Consider the following 25,731-nt stretch of genomic DNA (forward strand, 5'->3'; position numbering starts at 1 on the left):
GGAAGGGAACGCAGGGAGAAAGGGATCACGCAGGCAGCAAGGAGACAAGGGACGCGAGAAAGGAAAGGAGCTCAGAAGGATGGACGTGAATGGAGACAGGGAGGGAGAAGTCGTGAAAAGGAGGGGAGCAAGACGAAGGAGATGCAGATGCGGAGAGGGAAGAGCTAGGATATAGCAAAAAAAGGGTCGCGACAGGGAAAAATAAAAAATAAAAAACACAAAGAAGAAGGGTAGCACGGGCAGAGGGTTTACAAAGAAAAAAATCAAATTTTGCAGAGACATAACAATAAAACAAAACAAAAAAGGCAACAAACATAAGTGAGGCTACAGGAGGAAATGAGGGCTATCTCTGGTCCGAAAATTTAAAGAGAAAAAAATAAAAATAAAAAATAAAAAATAAAAAATAAAATAATAAATAAAATAATAAAATAAAATAAAAAATATAATAAAAAATAAAAAATAAAAAATTAACCTTAAAAAATCTCCACCTAATGTATTATTGTATTTTTTTAATTTATCTCAGAGATTTTGTCAAAACCCTGAATCTAAAGCTTTTGTTGAATGATTTGAAATGAATAATCCCTGCAAACAAATACTTTATGAGACAAGATCTTGACCTCTAGGGCCTAGCTCTGTCTCAAATATTTTTAAAAAATCCTTGAAAAACCTTCAGACCAACACCTGCAAAATGGAAAACAAAAATACCCAGATCCTGATATACAAAAATAAATAAAACCCCAAAACACCAAGTTAGAAAAGATCTCAGATCTATACAAAACATCTACAAATCTATGCACAAGAGTTGTGGATCTAGTTGGCTTGATCCATGTCAAATTAATCATCATCGTCGAAATTATTTATTTTTTAAGGAAAAATCGAATTTTTCATTTAATTGATCTTTAATAAACTCAAAATTAATTATTTTGAGTTAGTTTCCTCAAAAAATTGACTTTGACTTAACCACCAAGGCCCAAGGGTCCAAAAAAAAAATATTTCTTCAATATTCCCTTGATTGGGGACCTCCAAAAATTAACTTCTTTAAAACCCACGAATTTCACCTTTTGGAAAATTTAATTTTACGTAGGACACAAAATTAATTAAATTTATGGCTTAGAATTTAATTTAAATTTGCCAAAAAATTTAATTAATTGACTTAAATTTTCCAACCCTCTAATATTTAGCCATGGTGTCTAATTATGAGGGACCATGCACTAAATATTTTTTACATGAAGGATTACAATTTAATACATGAAGAGGGAACACTCATTCGTTATAGACCCTCAAATATCTACCCAATTCTACGACTCAAAATATGATCTAGTAGACCAAGTAATTTGTAATAAAATAATCTAGCCGATTAGCTAGGATTATTCCCAAATTACTTTTACAAAGACTCCATAAAAAACATTAGGAATCACTTAATATTTTGACGCAAAAATCCACCCTGACTTTGGGGTGAAGTTGGAGGGAAAAACTTTGTTGATGATTTGTGATTAGAGACACAGATGAATCAGTGAGACAAAAACCTCCTAGGATAGAAATTGTCACCAAAATACTATGCTTACCTAAATTGGTACATACATAATGGTCCTACTAACATCATTTACATTATAACCATACAGAATGGGTTTACATCTTTAACAAATTGTCAACTGATGATGAAATCTGAATGATGCGAACACTTGAACATGATATATCCCTTTTGCGAAAAAAGGGGTGTACTACTATAGGGTCGTTAACACATAGTGATAAACAGGGGTATTATTGGCCTTCTTTTTTTAAAGATGCCAAAAGATGTGATAGCTGCCAAACAATGGGAAAACCCATTCCATCAAACGAGATGCCTCTACAACCTCAAGTGCTTGTACAGCCTTTTGAAAAATGGGCTCTAGATTTCGTTGGACCAATCAATCCTACCTCTAAGCAAAAAAGGTATATACTTGTTTGTACATATTATGTTACAAAATGGGTAGAAGCGAAACCACTTTCTTTTGCTAGTAAAAATGTTATAGTTACATTTCTTTTTGAGGATATTTTACTCGTTTTGGTGTCCCAAGGAAAATTATGACAAATCAAGGTACTCAATTCACATCCAAATTGGCACAGAAAATAATGTAGCAATACAAAATCAAATATCGGAAGTCTACTCCATATCATCCACAATCCAATGGGCAAGTGGAATCTACCAATAGAAGGGATTGAGCAAAGAGGCTTCTAGAGGCACTTTGGGCATATCGTACCACATGGAGGAATACTACTGAATACACTCCTTTTGAACTTGTTTATGGGAAGAAAGTTTTGCTTCCAATTGAATTTCAAGTGTAGACTTTCAAAACAGCAACAAAATTGGACCTTAATCTATCTAAAGCTCAATAACAGAGGTTAGCACAATTGAATGAGTTAGATGAAATCTAACAAGATGTTATCCAAAGAACCAGCATAGTCCAACAGCAAATATCAAGATGGCATGAAAAAGTCATCAAAGATAAGAAATTAAAGCCAGGTGATTGGGCTCTTCCTTTTTACTCTAAATTCAAAGATTTTAAAGGTTAATTTCAGACTCACTGGCTTGATCCTTATGAAATAGATATTGTCTTTGATAATGGAGCAATGAAGAAAAGATTATCTTCCTTTTTAAAGGCCATAGATTAAGATTATATCACAAACCTTTGACTAGAGAGGAATTTGTCAAATATTTGCAAAATGATTATGATTTCAAGTTGGTTGAAAAAGGAAATTTTTCTCCCGATCTCCCAACCAAATTGCAATTTTCTCCTCAATTAAAAAAAATATTAATAATAAGCATAAACATGAAAACCAACATTGTTGGCATGTCTATATAGAAAATATTAATTGAAAACCAAGAGTTCTTGGCGGTTTAGATTTTCACATTCCTTGTCCTTTTCCCACTTCTTTGTTATTCCCTTTTTCTTCTAATAAATTTTCAGGTCTAAAAAAATATTTTTGAGACCTCGTTTTCTTCAAACATCATCAAGAAGTAGAAGCAATAATAAAATTCCATTCCATCAACAGCAGTAAATTTTTAAAGGGAACAGCTGGTGAATTGGTGACATTTCATAGCTGACTTCAAATTTTGCAGCTCACATCAATCTATATCTAGGGAAGCGTTAGAGCACTCTAGACTTGTAGCAAAGGAAAAGAAATTAAATTCCAAAGAGGTATGTGCCAAGGCATGCAAATAGGATGTGAGATTATCTTTCATTTAAGAACATTAGATTCTAAACTCATCGAATGATTATGATACATATATTATAAAAATTGAGCAAACTCTTAGACCTTATAACACTCCCTACAATCATAACCTTATGTTGTCATCATATCCCTATCTGTCACATCAAAATCTCTCCATTATATACAAAATCGCCTAAATTATAACGATCCTATAAAAATGGATCTAAGGATCGTGGCAATCATTTACACAAGAGGAGAAATTTTATTATGATTTGAACACCGCCATAAGTGATCTATTTCACTTTCGCCTGACCTTGACCACCATCAAACCATTCAGCCTTATCGACCACCCCTCCATCACCCTTGTCAAGAGAAGCAATTTAAGATCGAAACTCCTCCTTCACCATGGGTGTCATCGTCAAATCGGAGCCCAATGGAGTTAAATTTCTTCAAGCATATCCACAAGTCAAAGATCAGTTACAAAAAGTGGGTTGGCTTGATTTCTTTGAGAAATTTGATGGGCACGAGACAAAGGTTACAAAAGCATTTGCACAGGCATTTGATGGAGTAGAGGCAAAGATTGGAGACATTAAACTCATAATTACAGAATCCATAATGGTAGAGGCAACAGCTTACCCAAAAATGGAGAAAGTTGGTTCAAAAACAAGAAAATCAAAGAAAAAGAATGGACAGTCTTCCTCTGAAACCCAGGTATGGATACTTCCATCTTCAAAAAAGGGATACCAATCACTACATTGAAAACCAAGTGGAGAAATTTATTGCTAGTCATTCATAAATTTTTAACATGTGAGGGACGATATGGCACAATGTTTTCTACCATGTTTGGCTCTTAATGCACTTCATTGATGGAAATGAGTTGAATTTACCATACTTTCTACTTTGTAGTCTCAAGAAAATGGCTTCTAGTGTACAGGGATATTCTAAAACCCTTGACAGTGCCCTGTATCATCATGCATTAATCAAAATTCTTATTGAAGCACATTTGAAGGCTAAGGGAGACAATTGGAAAAGATTTTTAGTCCAAAACCATTTTGTAGAGGCTCCAGAAGAGGAAGTGGTAACAAAAACTAAAAGAATTCAGCGCAAAATAGTTTCAAACCCTAACCCTGAGGCCGTCAATGAAGAGGAGGGTTTGACTATCAATGAAGGAGAACATATGGAAGCTTCACTAGAGGAATCAGAGGACAACACCCTCCTTTGTTAGTTTCTAGAGAAAATTAAGCAGAAAAATGAGAAACAAAATGTTAGAAGAAAGAAAGCCAGCTCAAGCATTAAGCAATCTGAAGAAATAAAAGAAGTAGAGCCAGTGGACAAAGAATAGGGGAAAATGAGCAAGCTACGTAACAAGAGAAAGGATATTCAAAGACAGAGGAAACAGAACTAGAGCTAAGAAAGGATTAAACGCATTTCTAAGTGTTTAAACATACAAAAACCTAAGATAGTTGACCTCAAAAGGAAAAAAATCATAGCACAAATGAAGAGGCAAGAGCATCACCATTTTATCGAACCCTGAGTCCAACCAGAAAGACATCTAAAATCGATCTTATGCAACCGCAGATTTATGACTATGTGGAAACACTGGAGCAAAGAGCGCAACAAATGGTAAATTCGCCTCCACAAAGTGAATATGAAGACATTTTTAATGAAAAGGATCCCTTGACTAATTATAGTCCTCAAAAGGAACACAATTGAAGATGCTCTAAAGCAAGAGATATATGAGTTGGAAATATTAAACAGACATCTCAAAGAAGAAAATGAGGCAATAAAAATACAAAATGAAAATTTGAAGACTCAAGATGATAGTATGTTGTTGAATTTGTGCCACTGGTATAAAAAAAGCAAGAAACTCAAGGCCAACAACAGGGTTCTCACAAACAAAGTCAGGGATTGCGGAGCAAGATCTTAATGAGGAAACCGAGGCTAGCACTTAATGTTAAGAGTAAAAAAGGAGGCATTAGTTTGGAAGTCCTAATCCAAGCTTCAAAAATAATGCAATGAATAGAACACTTTGCCAATTTTGCAGTTTTGATGCATGAGGACATGCAAAACCCTCAGTGCGGGGGAATGTTGAAGTCTTGAATTGTCTTCTTTTTATATCCTTTTACCTTCATTTCCATCCTTTGCACAATACTTTTACTACATTTTCAAGTTGAAAGGTCACTTCAAATATGCTCAAACATAATAAAAGGTATCATTCATTCATAGTTTACAGTCTATTGTTTCTTTATGAAATTTAATCAAAACATTTCTATAGCTACCGAAATGCACTCACTCTGCAACTAACTAAAGATTTTGCAGCTACATCCATGGTTAGACAGGTTCCAGTGTGTTAGAGGAATAAAGGATATAAGTAGATGGCAAATGTTCGATATATGGACATCCACCTATTAGACTGGCCTAGAAACTCACAGGGTTCGAGAAAACTAATGGTCAAACTAGAAGTCAACTCTGGTTATAATACTCCAACCTTGTGCAGAATTTGAAGGAAGATTGTGGCATCGTCAAGTGAGCGTGGGATTAAACAAGAAGAGTTTGGAATCAAAGGCTACGATATGTCAAATCAAATTCTTCTCATGACTTGCTACGAAAAGAGCAAATCATGAGAAAATTTCGATTTGACATATCGTTGCCTTTGATTTCAAACTCTTCTCGTTCAATCTTACGCTCGCTTGACGATGCCACGGTCTTCCTTCAAATTTTGCGCAAGGTTGGAGTATTATAATCAGAGTTGACTTCTGGTTTGACCATTAGTTTTCTCCAACCCTGTGAGTTTCCAGGTGGGTGTCCATATATCGAACATTTCATCTACCTTGTTGGACACCTAATCCTCTAAGGGTTGGTGTGGAAGTAGAACAGACAAAGGGAGTCCAAGGGACCACTTGGAATATGAAACCAAGGGTCACTCCTATGTAGTATAAATACGTATCATTGTGAATAAGATATGCAATTCAATGTTTATCTTTCATATTCTGCCTTCGCCATGTATGTGTTTAACATACCTATATCCTCTGAATGATTCCTATTTTCATTTAGTCTCTTAGTTGTCAAGTATAAACTAGCTTCTCGGCTTATAACTCTTAGAATTGTTATTCAACAAAGGATTATAAAAAGCCTTGAAGCTAGGCAATGGACATCTTTAAGCTCTGTAATCATTTTTATGTTGAAGACTTATGCTTTTAAATACAATTACTTTGTTCCTTTGATGATTAAATGTGTGGGTGAATAACTCATTAGTTGAAATCCTTTCGTGCTTACGTTCAACAGGAAGGCCCCCTAGAGAGTTGTAAGTTAGTTTATTTGTTGGTTATTTTAGTTATTAATTCATTTCATTAGTCTTTATTCCATTACAAATAGTTTATTTTCCATTACTTTGTTTTATGATTTAACATCAATTGGTTTGCACAGGTCGAGTGCTCACATATGTTAAAAAGACCAAAAATATTTCCTTTCTCAATTTGCTTATTTCAATTGCTTTGTTTTAGATTTATGAGTTAATAACCAAATTGATTCTAATCACAACTGCACACACTTGTAGTTCCTCAGAGTTGTATTTTGGATCATTCCTTTGAAGTTACGTTTCTTGATATAATTTTGAAGCATTTAGATTAAGGATTTCTTTTTTTAATAGAGTAGAGACTTTGATTTCCAATATTTAGAATAACATTTCAATTTGCTACAAGTAGAATAAGATTTCAATTCTGCTCATTAGAATAATCTCTTCAATTCTGTTCAAATAGAGTAAATTTTAATTCTTTTCAAGTAGAGTAAGTTTCAGTTCAGCTTGATAGTATAGAAATTTCAATTGATTTCGCCTTTAAGAATAGTTTGCTTTCGAAAGAACAATTTTGATCTGAAGAACATGTGCGTAGGAATGATATGAATTCATCTAGTTACACTTTGCTTCAATAGAAATTTTATTTCAATTTCATCTTTTAAAATCGAACATAGAACTCCTAGCATATATTGTGCACATGCACTTCACAAGTACACGAACCTTGGTTGACAAATTATGAAGTAATTTAACCACAAATTAAATTACCCAACATCTCTCCTTGGACAAGTTGGCCTATGTGGCACCTATTCGACCCTCCTAGGAAGCTATATATAAGAGTCAACTCAACATCTTGGAGAACCATTTATTCATCACATCATGATCTATCTATTTTTGTGCCTAATCAAGAAGAAAAAGAGTCGAAGTCAAAGGAGAGAGAAAAGTCAAAGTTTCTACCCTATTTGTGTTCACACATGCGAAATTTCTTAGGAAAATCTAAAGTTATTACAAGGCCGAAATTTGGCCTCTATTGCAAGGCCAAAAATTGTGTTTTGACCAGATTTCCGAAAGTTTGACCAGCGTTGATTTTCATTGACTTAGTTGTTGGAGGAGACTTGGAGGAGGGTTGACTTGGAATCTTTGTGGCAGTTTGGTCTTGGTCTTGGATATCTCTCATTTCGATCTATTTCTATAAGAGAAGGATTGTTGAGTTTTCCCCTTGTGGGGCTCTACCCTAGATAGAAGTGTAATTTTTGGTGTTCTTTGTGATCTTTATGTTTTTGAATATTTGTATAATTGCTTGATGAAAAAGACATAAAAGTAATAAAAAAACAACTAATATTCACAAGTAATTATCAAGAAGAGGAATCAAGCATTAAACCACATAGCACTTGGTTTCTCAACATGGTATGAGAGCTAAGGTGAAGGAAGGAAGCTTGAAGATCACAATTTGTTGGTGATCTTGATTTAAGGCATCTTTGTAGCAACTCTCTCTCTCTCTCTTCCTTTTCAATGGCCAAGTACATGAAGGATGGTCTTAAGGCTCTAAGGGTTCTCCTTGAATCCATTAAAGGATACATCACCAACTTCGTTATTAAACTATCTAGAAAAGTCAAGGATGGAAGTTTTTACTCTACTCTTATAGGTTCATTTGAAGATGACAACACATTGGTAATTGATAGTGGAGCTTCAAGGCATATGACAGGTGAATGTGGACATCTTAGTACTCTATCAAAAGGAAATTCTTCTCACAAAGTTGAACTTAGAGACAAAAATAACTATTTGGTCAAAGGGATTGGATCTACTTCTATCGAGCTGGAATCTGGTGGAAACATTCATCTCAACAACATCCTCTATGTTCCAGGTTTGAAAAAGGAATTTGCTTTATATTTCTTGTTTAGAAGATAAAGGAGACAGGATAGCATTTATTGATGGCAAAGTAGTTGTTTGGGCTAAGGGATCTAATATAGAAAATGCAAAGACTATTGGGATTTTCTTTCTTACTGTGACTATTGGGATTCGTAAGAGGGCCAAGCCAGGTAGTCATTAAAGGCAGAGTGCTTCCCCCCCCCCACCCGGCTTGAAAGTAGCCTAACATCTAAGCCTGACATATCTCCAGAAGTAGGAAGGAAGTTATCAATGCCTACTTGTCCTGCTATCCTAAGATGCGAGCAAAGAGCATCAAATTGACCTTGATGTCAGATATCAACAAATCCAGAACAATACCTGGAATGGAGGTGGCAAGACTGGGGTACTCTGGTAGTAGCATGTTTCAAAGAACAATGTATCATTGACCTATCTCTATATTACCTATTGCTTTCCCTTCACCACCTTCTTATGTTTGATAGCACAAATAACAGCATTTCAATTAAAAAGAATTGCAAGCAAGAAAAACCACTTGCCTTCATGGAATCTGTTGCAACAAGCTTTTTTCCATCTTCTTTAGATTTAGTGATCTTTTCAAGAGGTTTCTTTGAGACTTGAAACAAATCCTGTAAACATAGCTCAAAAAGCATGAAAATGATGCAGTAAAGAGTATATCCAAACAAAACCAGAGAAAGGATTTAATCACCTTCACTCAGTATAACGTAAAGTGCATTTCCACAAAATGCTTCCCCACCTTATTAGAACTTGTTACACCAATCTTCTTTGATCTTCTTGGCTTAGCAAAGTTTACGAGAGGGTCTGATAAAGAGGACACCTCAGACGAATCCTGCAAACACATGCCATTAAAAATGTTCTTGTATATTTGCTTTCAGGGAAGAAACCTCAACAGTTCATAAGACATGTTTAACATTAATTGCATGCATACCTTATCTGAATATTCTGTGCCAGCCTTCTTTTTTGTCCTTGTAGATTTAGATGAGCTTCCGAGCGGTTGATTGAGTGATGAAGAGGCACCAAGCAACTCCTGAAAAAACAGTCCAACAAAAAAACACTATGGGATGAATCATGATCACATTTTCATAGATAAAAGGAATTGTGGCCTAAAAATTAAAATATTATAACAACAGCAGTGCTATGTAACAAGGGTTAGAACCCAAAGTATTCATGCCTTGTTAGACTCTGTTTCGTCAAGCTTCTTCCTGGTTCTTTTTGATTTAATCATCTTAGCTGGAGGTTCCTCTAGCTCAGAAGATGCTTGAAGCAAATCCTGTAAACATTGTCCCATGCAAGAAACTACTTGGAAATGAAATGTTCACAGATAGATAAAAATATAAAAAATAAAAAATAAACATTTTATTTCTTCCAAGCAATTTAAAATAAGAGAATACTGCCTATGGATATCCCAACTAGTCCAGGTGAACAAAAATATTCTCCTATAATTTATTTACATAAAAGAAACATCAACATTTCATGAAGGAAGTCCAAACTTCGTTGCATGCATACCTCATTTGAATCTGCTGCAACAACCTGTTTTCTTGACCTTCCAGATTTAGAAGAGTTTCTAAGTGGTTTATCGAGTCGTGAAGAGACTATACACAATCCCTGAAAATAAAGTCCCCAAAGAACAGAGGATGGGATCAATTATCATCACTCTTTCATTGGTAAATGCATTTGTTGCCTGAAAGATTATAACAAGAGCATAATCAAGTAGGAAGGAATCCAATGAAAATTACTCTTGCCTCATTAGATTCTGTCTCATCAAGCTTCTTCCTCGGTCTTTTTGATCTGTTGGCTTTCACAAGAGGCTCCTCTGGCTGGGAAAATGCTTGAAGCAAATCCTCATTAGACTCTGCCTCATCAAGCTTCTTCTTGGTTCTTTTCAATACATTGGCCTTCTTAAGAGGTTCCGTTGGCTGAAAAGATGCTTGCAGCAAATCCTGTAAATATGGTCGCATGGAAGATACAACTAGCAAATCAGAGGTTTAAACTGGCAACAAATATCCTAAATGGTCTGACAATAAAATGCTCTCATGACACATGCTTGTACAAGAAAATCTTGACATTTCATAAGGGACGTGCAACCTTAGTTGCATGTATACCACATTTGAATCTGCTGCATCAGCCTCTTTTCTTGACCTTGTAGACTTGGAAGAGTTTCCAAGCAGTTTAGTTTGTTGTGAAGAGGCTATGGGAAATTTCTGAAAATACAGTCCAACAAGAAAAGAGGATAGGATGAACTATTATCACTGTCATTATGAAAAAAAAAAAATGTTACCAAAATATCATAACAAGAGCAACATGAAGCAACAGCATTGCAACCAAAAGTACACTTGCCTCGTAAGACTCTGTTTCATCAAGCCTCTTCCTAGATCTTTTTGATTTGGTGCCCTTCGCAGGAGGTTCCTCAACCTGAGAAGCTACTTGAATTAAACCCTCTAAACATGGTCCCACACAAGAGAAACCATTTGCAAATGAAATGTTCACAAACAAAAAGATCTACGTTTCCAAGAATTTCAATAAATAAGGCCATGTTGCCAACAGATACCCCAAATGCTGCAGACCAACAGAAAAGCTCTCGCAAAACTTGCTTGCAGAGAGGAAACCTTAACAGTTTGTGAAGCATGAGCTACAATAGCTGCATGTATACCTTATTTGAACCTGCTGCATCAACCTCCTTTCTTGACCTTGCAGACTTAGATGAGTTCCCAAGTGGTTTATTTATTGCTGAAGAGGCCTTAGACAATTCCTGACAATACGCCAAGAACACAGAATGAGGTGATGTATTAACATTAATTAATATATAAATGCATTTGTTGCCTCAAATAATATTACAAGAGCATCGCCCAATAAAATGGATTGCGACCAAAATCACTCTTGCCTCATTAGACTCTGTTGCACCAAGCTTCTTCCTGGATCTTTTTGATTTAGTGGCCTTGGCAAGAGGTTCCTCTGGCTGAGAAAATGTTGAAGCAAATACTGTAAACAATGTTCCACAATATAAAAATAAAAAACAAAAATTGCAAGAAATGTCTGGATATAAACAATACTAAATTCTTCAAAGCTTTTAAAAATATAAGAGGATGCTGCACACAAAAATCACGGATAGCCAAATGCAAGAGATCACTCAAAAACGAGATTATCATACATAGTTAACTCCTTCCAAGCATTTCAACAAATAACAGCCTTGCCAAATTAATATCCGGACAATGGCTTCGCACATTGTCAGAATCTGGGAAATCAACCCTTCATGTTTGTTGATTTAGAGGCCTTTTTAAGAAATCCTCCTATATATTAAGAGGCAATAAATTAAACCTACAAACCAGTGTTGCTAAAAGCACAATGTTATCGCCAACATCGCACTTTTTTCTGATTTCAACAAGACTAATGCTATTGCCAGCAAAAATGCGTGCAATTTTTCTGGCCAATAACATCGTACTTTTTTAAAACATCGCAAACTGTACCAGAAAAGTGGTGAAGCTGCAGACAAGCCCAACATAAAGTGATTTTTCTACATTATTTCGAGAACAGACCAAGGACAGAGGAGAGCAAGGAAGGAGGAGACCGGATTTCCTTCAGCCAAGGACAAGGAGTAGAGCGGTTTCACTGCTCCTCATTGTTTTTTTGTGGAATGGGGATTCACTGCACTCAACTGTGGACAGATTTGCAGGTAGGATAAGATAAGATAAGATAATTTTATTAATGTCCAACAAATGACCATAATAGGTCAACGGGACTGTCGGTTACAATGATTACATCATGTCAAGCCGGTGGACCAAACGGTCCCCTTTAACATTTCTTTTTAAAAGCAGAAAACACATGTAAATGTAAATATAGAAGCTAGAAGCTCTTGGCTTCGAAACAAAGCACTGCGATGAAGCAGAGAAGGAGAAGAAGAAAAAAAGGGGGGGGGAAGGAGTCCCCTGTCCAGTTCCTACTCCTAACATCCGAGGCCGAGAGAAGAAAACTGAGAGAAGCTTGTCAAAGTCTGCTGTCCTGTGGGCATATTGGGCTATCGCTTGGAAGTTCTAGGGCGCCTCCCAGGGGTGGATCCAATCCTGGAGCGTTGGTGCAGTCTGGTGGGTCGGCCCCCCCAGGACCGCACTGATCTGGTCTCAGTGTCTGTGGGTCGGTCAATGGTTCTTTTGGTGCCCCGCGCTGATGGTAGCACCCTAAATAAGTCTGTGATCTTCTGCGTGGTGTCCGATTTGGTCGGGAGCTGAAGAAAACGGGGCCAAAATCTGAAGGCCTCCTGGAGATAAAGTGCAAGGCATCTCGGATCAACATATCTGAGGAAGCTAGTCAAAGTCTGAGAAGACCTGAAGAGACAATGGAAACGACCTCGAATCTCGTAGTAAGCAGGGCATCCGAAGATGAAGTGTGTCTCTGTCTCTATCTCCTGTAAGTGACAGAGCTGGCAAATCCTATCTGCCCTATTGATGTGGTGATCTGTCTCCACCCGGAGGCTGTGAGACCGAACTCTGAGCTATCCGAGGGGGATTCTAAGGGCATGCATCCAATGTTGGAACATGTACTGGGGTCTGATGATGAGCCCATCCCTGATCTCCAGCCAATGCTCCACGTAGAAGGCCATTTTTGGACGCAACCCATTGGGAGGGTTGGTCCATGTAGTCTGAATGTATCGTCTGTAAATATCCTCCTTAATGATTTTATTCAGCTCTTGTTGATTGGGAAGGAGGTGGCCTAGAGCATTCAGAGAGTACTGAAAAGGAGGGAGATGATCAATCTGGATTCCTGAAGCCTCCAAAAGCTCTGTCACACCGGTGTACCAACATTTGGATCGGCCTGTCTGCATACGAGCCATTTTCTCCGAGGAGCAATATGCTAAATATGGGTATCTGTCACGACCCTTCCTCGCGTCTGCCAGGCCTCGGAGCCTGTGCAGGAGCGACACTAACCTGAATATCACCTCTAGGCAGAAAGGTTGAACCCCGAACTCTGCTAAAATGATGTGCTGAGGAACTGCATGCTTACACCTAATGAAACAGCGCAAAAGGAGGGTCTGGACCCACTCTGCTGAAGCCCAATCTGACTCTAGGAGAGAGGGACCCCAAATCTCTGAGCCGTACAGCACTGTGGGGCGAATCAAAGTGTCCATGATGCTCATTTTGGACGAGATGTCCCGAAAATGGTGCCGGAAACACTGCCTCTCCAGAAAGGCTAGGGAGCCATACCCTTTGTTGATCCGAGGCTAAAGGGCTGGCCGCAGGCTGAAGCGAGGCCCTGAAAACTGAACTCCCAAATATGTATAGGTGTTGACAATCTCAATCTCCTCTCCTTTAAATAGGAAGTGGAAGTCCGAGATTTTCTTGACTCCATTGAAGATAATCACCTTGGTTTTTACCCAAATTCACAGTTAGATGCCTCCGGTCACAAAAAGCTGCGAGAGCATCCAACTGTCTCTAAAGGCCTTCTTGGGAGGAGGCTATAAGGGCAATATCGTCTGCAAAGAGGAGGATGGAAATCAGGACCTGGTGAAGAAGACACCCATCTGTATCCTGGATATGCTCTCGAAGGAAGGACTTCAGCTCATCGATATAGATCCCGAATAAAGTAGGACAAAGGGGGCATCCTTGCTTGACTCCAATGGTGCTTCGAATGAAATCCGACATTCCTCCGACTGTGCGGAGACAGCCAAGGACGGCCTCATAAAGGCGCATGATAGCTGTCAGGAGAGTCGAGGAAATGCCAATCTCTCTTAGCCTCTGGAAAAGATCTTCCCTCAAGACTGAGTCAAAGGCTTTCCGGAAGTCTACAAAGCAGCAGTACACATTAGAGGATCAATGCCTAGCCTCCTCGATCACCGCACGAAGAGTAAGGATGTGGTCGATCGTCTGGTGGTTTAGGCAGAATCCTGCTTGGCCCTTGGCCCTGAGTTGCCTCTGCTCAGGGAAATGGGAGAGTGTCCTGTGGAGTGTTGCAGCGTATAGCTTGGAGAATGTAGCATATAGGTAAGAGAAACCATTCCTTTCCTTTTTTTGTTATTTTTTTCCAGATTTTTTTAGGTTTATGGACGCCTATCAATTACCCCTCTTCTTGTTGTGTTTTAGTGGACTATAAGATATCACCACTTAAGTAGAACGTAATTTATCGAAATTTGATTTCTTTTAATAAAAAACTTTTTTGATTTGATTCATCAAATCTGATTTTAATTTTATCCAAAAAAAATTGTCCACCAGATTCAATCATTACTTTGAAATCTGAAGTAAGCAATTTGAAGATTGAAAGAGAAAATGCCAGGAAATTTTGATGCTATGTGGGAATATGCTCAACACGAAGGGGGGTTTAATAGACAAAGGTTCAACTACAAGTTTTGTGGGAAGCTAATAGTGGGGAGAATCACCCAGTTGAAATATCTCCTTGCACAAATTCCAGGTATTTTCCCAAATGCAAACCCAGAAATTATTCATATTACCAATAAAGCACTCGACAATATGGAAGTAGAGAAAGAAACTAGGGAAGCTATGAAAAATCAGTTTCAAAGGGAAGGAGGTTCATCATACCAGGGGGTAAGAGTGGTACAAAGAATTGAATAAGCAATAATATATATATATATATATGGATAACAGATAAGATGAATATTACAATGAGGGCCCCCATTATAAATACCTAGGCGGGGAGCTTTTCCACTAATGGATGTGTCTTTCTGATAATAAATGTCTATTCATTGACTCATTAACTAAGATTTATTCTTTTTATAACATTGTCTTCCCCTCAAAAGAAATGATTTGTCCTCAAAGCATAGGTAATGTGTTGTTGACGAAAATGCTGTGTCTCCCAAGAGCCTTCTTCATTCGCTAAGTTTTTACATTTAATAAGATAATCTTTGATTATGTGATCATAATTTCTTTTCTTTGATGATAATGATACCCTCTGGTTCTAAAATGGTCTTCCCTTCATCATCCATTACAGAAAGTGTTGTATGTTTGTTTGGTGCTCGCCCAATACTCTCTTAAGGCAAGATACATGGAAAACATTGTGAATGCAGCTTTATCAGGGAAGCGCAAGCTGAATGCTACTTGCTTGATCCTTTTGCTAATCTAATACGGTCCATAGAACTTTGGTTGAAGCTTGTTTGTAAGGTTGAAGCTTCACAAATACTTAGTCTTCAATCTCAAATTCTCTTTTTGTTGTGTGTTGGTCAGCTACTTGTTTCATACAATTTCTTGCAATATTTAGATTTTCCCTTAGTGTTGAGAGGGCCCTTCAGTTTTCTTCTAAATGATCTTTTACTGCTAGAAATTTTGTTTCCTTCATAGAAAATTCCTTCCATCTAGGGGGTTCATAACTATAAAAAACTTGAAATGGAGTCATTTTGGCTGAAGTGTGATTAAAAGAGTTGTACCACCACTCAACAAGGTGTAAGCATTGAAACCACTTATTTTGTTCATCTATTACATAACAACAAAGGTAAGCTTCCAAACATTTATTTACAATTTCTAATTGACCGTCTATTTGGGGATGATAAACTCAACTCATGTTGAGTTACATTCCGATTTGTCTGAAAATTTTGCTCCAACAGTTCCTCTTAAAGTTGGCATTTCTATCACTAACAACGATTTTTGAAAATACATGCAATCTGTAGACATTTTTTGCAAAATACCTCAGAAATTTGTTTCGCAGAGTCTGATTTCTTTACTTCCATGAAGTGTGCAAAGATGAGTCTGTCAACTACTACAACAATTGTATTTTCCATCTGACATGAGTAGTCCTTCAATAAAATCCATCAATATTTCTTCCCACTTTTGGTTTGGAATATATAGGGGCTGAAGCAACCCAAGAGTCATAATGTTTTCATTTTTATTTCCTTGGCATTTATCACACTGCTACATAATTTTGAATATATTTACTCATCCCCTTCCAATAAAATGATTGGCTTGCATTATAGTAGGCTTCGAAGAAACCCTCGTGTCCTGCTGCTGGCAAATCATGGGATTCCCTGAGAACCTTAGATTTCAATCATGAAGTTCGGGTTGAGTAAATTCTCCCTTTACACCAAAGGATGTCATTTTTCCATTCAAATTTAGAGTTTCGAATAAAAATATTGATTATGATGCACGTTTCTGGATTCTTTTGATATTCACTTCAAATTTTATTGACCATTTTGGAATTACAAACAAAACTACAAGTGACTTTGACTCTTCGTCTTTTCACAAGAGACCATCTGTTACTACAATGTCCCTTCCTTTATTGTGTAATATCTCCAAGTCAAAATGGGCAAATTTTCTGACCCACCTTTGTTGTTCTGCAGAAAATGTTTTTTGATAGAGGTGGTGTTAAAGGCTATTATGATCTATCCATATATAGAAGTTGATTTCCAAAAGATATTTTCACCATTTGACTAGAGTGTGAATAATAGTGAGCATTTCTTTCTCATATGTAAATTTTAGACATTATTTTCTATTGAGCTTCTTGCTCTCAACTGCCATAGGGTGGCCATCCTTCATCTACACTGCCCATATTTTAAAACTTGAAGCGTCACACTAGATTACAAAAGGTTTTGAAAAATCTAGAGTTGTTGACATAGGGGTGGTCAACATCATCTCCTTTAAAATTTCAAAACATCATTCTGCTTTATCATCCCATTGAAATGAGCTCTTTTTGTTGAAAAGTGGTTGTCATTGATGTCAACCCAAGCAGCGCCAGAAGAAGCCCCGCTTTTGTTGACAAAGACAACATGGCAAATCACGATTTTTGGGATCATGATCACCTTCATTGGATGGTCCTTGTCATGCCGATTCTAATGATATATGGTACGCCTCGTAGCTCTTCACAGTTTGAAACATATGGCTCTCGAAAGGTCAAAGCCCCCTTGTTGTGGTCAATGCCCCCAAAAGGAGGTGAAGTGGCATCCCGTCATTCGATAGTTATTTAACGTATATGGGCATAGAAGGATTTTCATTGAATTATTATCATTGAAGGATTTTCATGGACTATTATTAAATCAAATTGGTCCAAAAATTAAATCAAATTTGGTCCAAAGGTTTTGGCTCCAAGCCAAAATTCAAATTTCAAATTGAATTTTATTCTGGATTCCCTCCAAAATAATTCAAGTTAGTTGCCCTCAGGATATGTCTTACAATCTATATAAATGCATTAATCTTCCTCACAAGGGAATGAAAATTTATCGCTGATATTTTGGCTATTCACTATATAACTTCTTGACCTAGAGTAGTCACGCAAAAATTGAGAAGAGGGTCAAATTTCTTTTATGGGTTGATTGGGTATTCACTTGATCTGGTTATGATTTGGGCAAGGGCTTCGTTGGGCGTTTTGTGGCCATTTGGCCTTCTTGAATTAAATCTTGAAGTTCATTTTCTTCTTCAGGAGATGCAACATTTGGAGCAAAATTACTAGGGTTTCTGACAGCGGATTTCTATGAGAATTTCTGAGATTATTAACCCACATTAGTGTGCATTGTTGCAGAGTCTATTGTTGCGGACTAGGGCAATCACTGGGCAGCTTTTTTTGTGGAATAAATTGTTGCAAACTTGAGGCAATACGCATTTCACATTTCCAAAGGCAATATACATTTCACAATGCAAAATAGTCCCAATGGTTAAAAAGTCAACTTGGTCTCCAATAGTTCAGTTTGATGAGACGAGTCCAAGCCAGATTGAATTTTTCCAATCAAAGGAGGCAATGGCTAGTAACACCATGGTCAAACTTAGTCAACAAGTTGAACAGGCTTCCACTTAGGCCCACCTCTCACTTGCAACTCAACATTGAGCCTTCCCCTCTAACAGCCTTTGCACCTCAAAACTTGACCTTAGCAAATCAACCTCTCCAACAATTCAACCTCCTCCTCGATTCAGCGATTCAGCCTTGCAATCTCCAACAATTTGGCCTCCTGGAAATGCTCTCAAATAAACGTGCAATCTTCCTCTTTCTCCTCAATCTATATGAGCCTCTCGCTCTGGAGAAATCGCTTTCCCAAAAATATTGTAGCTCCCTCTCTCTCTTGTTGTGTCTTCACCTCTCCCTTAGGCTTTCATTTATAATCTTCATCAAGCCCAAAACCCTAACCCTAATCTCACTTCTCAAAGATTTAGGAGATCAACGGTTGAGATCATTTCTAAGTCACTTAAATAATTTTATTATTTATCCTTAGAAGTTGACTTAATAGTCCACAATAATTAATCGACTTTAATTATTTTACTTTTCAAATTGACTTAATAGTCCACAATAATTAATCGACTTTAATTATTTTACTTTTCCTAAGTTAGACTTAGGAAAAAAGGCATAAATCACTTACTCCATCCAGAAAGCACCTAAAGAGGTAATAACTTATTTCCTACATGCTAAGACACCAAACCTATGCAGAAGACCTTTCAAAGCTACCACAAGCTTTTGCATTGATCTCCATTAGAACCAATCCCTCACTTAAACCAAGTTGTATGTAAATATGTCTTTGAACCTCCAACCTAATGAAATGTGTTAGTCATTAACCCTCCTTATCTGCCAGGGGGCAAATTTAGAGGCTAACACATTCATAAAAGAGGGTGTTGAAACCCTAAGACCATATCTATCACAACAATTACAGTTGAAACCCTAATTTTAGATATGAAAAAAGGCCATAAAGACTATTGAACAAAGGAGTAAAAATCCACACTAGCTTTAATGACATGTTAGAAATCATGAGGTGGATGATATACAATGACTTCTTCAACAAACCCAAACCCAATAAGATAACAAGTTGAAATATAACAACACGGTTTAACTCCAAAAATTTACACGACTAGCGCATAACACTTCAAGAGAGTGTGTAACACAAGCAGAAGTGTCTTTAGGAAAAAGAATAAATAAACACACTTCAATGAAATTGTGCTACAAATGAGGGAGGTGATGTATTTATACCACTCCACTAAGGTTAATGCACTAGACCCAAGGAGGAGACAAGACCAACCTTACCCTAAAATAGAATAACATAGAATAAAGTGTAATAACAGGTGTAACAACCCACAAGTCAATGAATCAATCCATAAAGGGCCTCAATTACCCGCATATTGAGCTGGCAAGTGGCAACAAGTGAATATTAGCCAAAATATCTCAACCAATGTTTTAAAACTCCGACTCCGATTCGGAAACGACCGAGGGTCAGCTCCGACTCCAACTCGGTATTAACTCAGCCGATTTGATTTCAATGACTCGATCATTGTAAAAAATACATTAAACATTTATTTAAAAAAAAAAACAAAAACAAAAACAAAAAACATAATTTTAGAAATTTTCATTCATGTTTCCAAACACAAAGTTTTAGAATATAGAGAGAAGACAACATATGATCAAAGTAGGCTCATGAATATATCCATTATATCAAAATAGCACCCAGTGCACTGTCCAATACAAAGTTCATACTTAGCCAGGATTCTTTTCTCCCTCAGCCTAAGGATAATCACTAGACTACAACAACAATAATACCAATTTTGTGCCCCTAATGAAGTCTCAAAACCCTTGATTTAATTTTGGTCAAGCTCCAGAACAATCAGAGGTAAATCTGTATTTATTAGTCCATTTCTAGAACGTTTTCCTTTTTAAAAACATTGTATGGCTCAATGCATTGTTTCAGTTTTCTAATTCATGCCACTAGGATAACCATACTTCGGCCTTGTAATTTTCAAGACTTTCTCATGGTGATAGATTACTTTAGGGCTATAAATATGCAATAAACAACAGCCTAACCATTGATATGTAGGAAGCGGAACAACTTTTGACAAATGTGTTTCAGGATTTTTGTCAAAGAGTCGAGCCGGCCAAGTTGTGACCTAGTCCGCCGAGTCATTACCGAGTCAATCGAGTTGTTACCGAGTCGACCAAGTCAATCACTGGCTTGGTAACAACTGGACCAGTCGTTCCGTTTCAACCACCGAGCCGACTCGGCCAGGCATTGGCTCGGTCTGACTCGGCCGAGTCGACTCGACCATTTTTTAAAACAATGATCTCAACAAATTAATGATAAATAGCAAGAAACTTTATGGGACTCATCCAAACTTTACCTTGCCAAGTTCATCACTACCTTCCAACCTATATTAACAATTAAAGGCGCTTAATATCAAGCAAACTCCCTTGCCCTAGATATTGACGATACTAGAATGGTGACACAACTTAAGTCTTCTTAGTTTGTTGTTGAAAAATCCACTTTCAAGAGGACACAAAGATGCACCCATTTTGAGCACAATATTTCTTTCTAGCCCAACTTGAGCAATCAAACACCCATCACAAGCTTTTTCTCTTAGGCTTCAATTTCTAGGAGAGCTTATACAAACCACTTCAAGATCCTCACAATATCACTTATAGATGCCCTCTCAACGCCAAGCTCTCCCTATTAGACATTATCAAGGATTCCATTTGTACTCCACGGTGATTGATGTTGATGGAGATGTTTTTGGTACATTCATCTACATACATCAATATCTAATGCAGCATAATGGCTCCCTTTATTTTCTAGTGTCTAACCTCTTACATCACTTTCTAGTCTCATTGACCTATCCTTGTAGCCACTTGTGGACATCAACAAAATTATCCTATTGTTGCATTAAACAAAATGTGTGTTGCATTAAACAACATAATAACTAATGGATAGAGGTTTTTATTAGTCACTTTATTAAATAGTTTACTAACATCCCCATATATTGCACAAGTACTTCTCTAAGGAATCACTCTCCTTCATTGGATTATGTAAAAGGATATTGTTTGATGGGTACTTAGACTCTCAAAGGACATTTTGTGATACATTTTAGCAATATTTCTATGCTCACCTAGAATAATAAAAATGGAGTTCACAATACAATATATACAAAGTCCACTCCAAATACTTCCTATTTCTAAGCAATATCAAGCATACCTGATTCTTATATGCATCTTGGCCATGTTTAGGATCTTTCAAAAGAGCCTTTTTGGTGATGTAACGTGTACTATTAATTCCATGAGCAGCAAGGTATCCTTTTGCTTCTATTCCTGATGAGAATTTTTTATACTCGTTGTTGTGGAAACCTTGCACCTATATAAAGTTAGTAAAGAAGGATCAACATCAATTGCTAAGAGATAATGTTGTAGAAACATATAACAAAAAAGGCTTGAGCAAGTTAACTGTAAAAGACATTTAAGATGGTACAAGGTTCTTCTTCAAATTTAAAAATAAGTAAATAAATACTTCTTTCCTATCATTTATATTTTTTAAGAATACATCAACAAGTATTAAAGCCCACAGATTTGCATTAGAAATGCCCATTTCATGTCTATAGTCAATTAGAAAAATGGCTTCAAAAGAAGTGTGGCAAGAAAACATGCACTTTATATGTGACAAGAATACAACGTTGCTCAACATCTTCTCAACAATCTACAAGCCATTGTGGTACTGAAATACAAAACCTCATAAGGAACTACTTGGCATATATGTATTATAAATGTTAAAGTCTAGCAGTTGTTAACAAAAGCAAAATGCAGTGCAACCAAATGTTAATCATGTATATGAATATCTTCTAATATCAGTGGCCTCACTAGTCCACACTTTATTCTCTTCTTAGTGGGATCATTTTGGGTAACTTGATTATACATTGTACTACATAAACATGTTTGACTATAAATGACCAAATATACAAATTAAGAAAAATGAGTAGTCAACCACAATCAACAGCATTGCACCCAAATTCTCTCTGATCTGATAAGATTAATCTATGTCCCAAAAGCATGAGATGAGGGAACTTGAACGTAGGGTTTGGAAACCAGAATATGGTATCGCAAAGATGCAACCATTCTAGATTTGGCCCAATGTGTATCACAATCTTGGTATGTAAAGGTGACCATTACCCCACAACTTCAAAATTTATGAGACTTCAACATGCAGATATGAGAAAAAGAAACACTACATACATGACATACTCGAAGAAATTATTTGTCTCTTTGGCAATGATTCAAATGATTTTATATCTACAATATTTTTGCCTATCCTATCCAAGGCATTTTTTATTCTTCTAGATAATTTTCACAAAATTTATGGGTCATCTTTCTTAAATAAAATCCAAATGCCTTAGATAATTTGAAGAAATTTGAGACAACATTTGAAGAAGAATGTGGTAGAAAAATAAGCACTCTTACAGTAAATTGTGGAGAGAAGCTTGATATGTTTGTTCAATGTGTAAGAAAGAGGAGATTTGAAGGCAAAATGGTGGTGGAGAAACCAAAGATCAAATCATCATAGTCACGGTAAAGAAAAGGTTGTATGGAAAATCAGTTCCAACTAGGTATTGCGCGAACGCAATGCATAAATCAATGCATCTACTGAATATAAGTTCCCCCAAAGGAGTAACAGAAGTCAAACCTGAGGAGACTTGGCCAAGGAAGAAACCAAACCTAAGCCATTTACAGATCTTGGATTTATTTCCTTGTGATGATGTCACATGTAGAAAGCTTGTTTTTGCTGGATATTTGACAAAAGAAAGCATATATGAGTTTTTGGATCCCTATACAAATTAAATTCATGCGAGAAGAGATGTAAGAATTGTTGAGAATTCAGATTTGAATCAAGCTGATGCTAGTTTGGGTCTGAAAATACAACTAATTTACGTCAAAATACGCAAAACGGTGGACAGAAATCATGTGATGATGTCTATTAATTTCAGGTGTTACAACTATTTTTAAGTATTAAGTTGATGAAAAAGAACATAAGAACCAGCAGCAAAAAGCAATCATGGATCATATAGCATAACTTTATTTTTCCATCATAAAGTCAAAGGCAATTTGGATTGTGCTTAAATGAAAATAATTGTACCAGAGGTGCAACTTGCAAGTATAGATCAATCACAAAAGAAGCAACTTGCAAATGTAGACAAAACTCACAAAGGGAAATTTGCACAAGAATCACCCATGAGAAGGCCAATTTGATGGTGTGTACCTGTTACCCACCAAAATCGGTAACAACATAGGAGAAAAATTTTCTCCTACATTTGACAACCAGCCAGACCAGGGTTGCAGGAATCGCCCCCCCCCCCTCGGATCCTAACCCGGAACCGCGACCCGTGCGGAATCGTTTCGGAATCTCGAGGCGAAGCGCGATTCCAAATTGCAGGTGGCGCGATTCCGTTTTTTAAACACGCTTCCTGGTTTTTAGGTGGCGGTGGCCCGGATCCGCGCTTCGGAGGGCGATTCTGGCATCCGGTTGCGCCACGCAACCCACCCGGAAGCGCACGCAACCCGCACGCAACCCCGACGCAACCCGGACGCAACCCGCGGTATGTTTGATACTGATGTATGTTTGTAATAGCTAGAATATAGATGATTGTTGTACATACTAGTAACTACAATGGAATCATGGATGCAGTATCAATTTGATACTGCTTGATGCCTATAAAATTTCATAGGACGGTTTAGCTAAGGAGTTCAAACTGTGTATCTATATATGTGCTGACACTGTTGAAGGAATACGATTGTGAACAAAATCAATACTGCGCATTCAATACAGTGATCAATAATAGCAAAAGCATTGATATCTTAGATGGAGGATATTACAGCTACACCACTATGACATCATTCTCATATAGGATTCCTAATACCATATAACTTGAGCATTGTAGCCTGAATATACGGTCTTACTGCTCTGAATACAATGTCAACTCAATGAATATACATTGAAAAAGGGTAGAGGGGTCTTGCTGCTCTGAATACAATGCCAACTCAATGAATATACATTGAAAAAGGGTAGAGGTACCATACGTACAAAGCAGAGAGCCATATATATATCTACTGAACTGATGGATGCACTTCTATATATTCATATACTGTACCATCATACATAGGGATGCCATACATATTTGTGAGATTGATACACACACACACACATAAATATATACAACTGTTGAAGTTGAGGTCATGCATATACTGCTGTAATTAGAACATAGCAATACCATACTCAAGCTATTTGAGCAGTGATATCCATACATAATGCTAAGTGCATATAAGAATGAAGAAGTCTCTGCTTATAGGTTTATACCCATCATTGCCAATATTGGGAAGCCATACCAATATTGATCTATATGAGAAACGATAACATATATATGACTGAAGCAAGTGACATGTCCATATTGAATTGATGTCATGAACAAATGTCATAATGCAAAGAATCATACTGAAGCATATGCCAATGATCATATGACACTATTGGTAAATCATACCAGGAGCAAGAGCATAGCCATATAACGAACGTCCAATTATTCCAGAGGTGCAGTATCAAATTATCAATACACTGTGAGAGTAGATCTGAGAGACTTCCTTGTAAAGTCTGCAATTCTTGCTAATGTAGTTTGTTGCCCTTACCTTGCTTCAAATCACTGTGATCTTATGTCCAACTATGCTTCCACCTATGCTGATCTACTAGGTATTCAATGTACTGCTGGTGGGGCTTAAGGTTCCTCCTCAAGCCTCCTACAATTCACGGTTTTGCTACAGCAAGGTCTAGGTCTTCATATACATGAAAATATACTTGGTTATAACTGCACTGATCCTCAGGATGACTGTGGCCTGGGTAGAGGACCTTAACTAGGCCTTCACCCCCTCAAAACAGACCCCCCAAGCTGCTGTAGAAACAACCCTTCTTTGTGGCCTAGAGAAGAATGAGAATCTCCTTCGATGACAAGGAACCACCCCCCTTTACCTGTGCTGTTGCTTGAGATGACTGCAGCTAGGGCAGTAGGTCCCTTCTAGGCCTCTTGGCGTTCTCAAATCCTCCTCCTCATACAGCTATAGCAGCACCTTCCTGCAGCCTTGTAAACAGAGACAAACCCTCCACAAAATAGCACAGAAAAAGCATCAATACTTCTTGACTTGTGGCCTGATCTAGCAAGTGAGATGCTGCCCTAAATAGTCTTGAATTAGCTCTCCAAGCCTCCTTGCTGGCTGCTTCCATTAAATGCTGAAGGAGGACTTTGCAATCATGGTTTGCATTTTCAAATTTGATTTGTGGCCTTCATGAGCAATTGAGCCCAGCTCTGACATATTCCCAAACTTGAATTCTAACAGTCCCTTGCTTGATAGAAACTTGATAACTTTCCTTGTGATTGCATTCCTTCTCTTGCTTGAGCTTGTCCTATGAAATTTTATAGGCATCAAGCAGTATCAAATTGATACTGATGTATGTTTGTAATAGCTAGAATATAGATGATTGTTGTACATACTAGTAACTACAATGGAATCATGGATGCCATATCTATCTTGATTTATGCAAAAATATGCATGTTTTCATGTCTTCTACAATTAATTTGGTATTTGGGATGTTTGTTTTGAGTATAAATGCAAAAAAATATATATATATAGCAGACGCTTCCGCGGACGCTTCGCTTCCTAGATTT

The 25,731-nt window shown here is 37.1% G+C and overlaps 1 protein-coding gene across 8 annotated transcripts in view; it reads right to left on the minus strand.

Moving 5' to 3' along the window:
- LOC149175906 (uncharacterized) overlaps positions 1-25,731 on the minus strand; it is a 193,652-nt gene that overhangs the window by 152,392 nt on the left and 15,529 nt on the right. For 5 of the 8 annotated variants that reach the window (XM_089419790.1, XM_089419785.1, XM_089419789.1 and 2 more), the window contains exons 2-12: positions 21,234-21,389; positions 11,250-11,324; positions 11,019-11,117; positions 10,706-10,780; positions 10,471-10,569; positions 10,105-10,308; positions 9,875-9,973; positions 9,540-9,638; positions 9,297-9,395; positions 9,105-9,197; positions 8,887-8,976 (exon numbers count right to left, since the gene is read on the minus strand). In XM_089419790.1, the coding sequence (XP_089275916.1) occupies positions 8,887-8,976; positions 9,105-9,197; positions 9,297-9,395; positions 9,540-9,638; positions 9,875-9,973; positions 10,105-10,308; positions 10,471-10,569; positions 10,706-10,780; positions 11,019-11,117; positions 11,250-11,324; positions 21,234-21,389 (1,188 nt within the window). The remainder of the gene's footprint in view (positions 1-8,886; positions 8,977-9,104; positions 9,198-9,296; positions 9,396-9,539; positions 9,639-9,874; positions 9,974-10,104; positions 10,309-10,470; positions 10,570-10,705; positions 10,781-11,018; positions 11,118-11,249; positions 11,325-21,233; positions 21,390-25,731) is intronic. The other 3 variants (XM_089419783.1, XM_089419788.1, XM_089419787.1) reach the window with 3 other exon arrangements.

This window comes from Pinus tabuliformis, chromosome 4_1, assembly GCF_031772625.1.
Source record: "Pinus tabuliformis cultivar Carrire ecotype Pingquan chromosome 4_1, CPIR1, whole genome shotgun sequence".
NCBI classification, from domain to species: Eukaryota; Viridiplantae; Streptophyta; class Pinopsida; order Pinales; family Pinaceae; genus Pinus; species Pinus tabuliformis.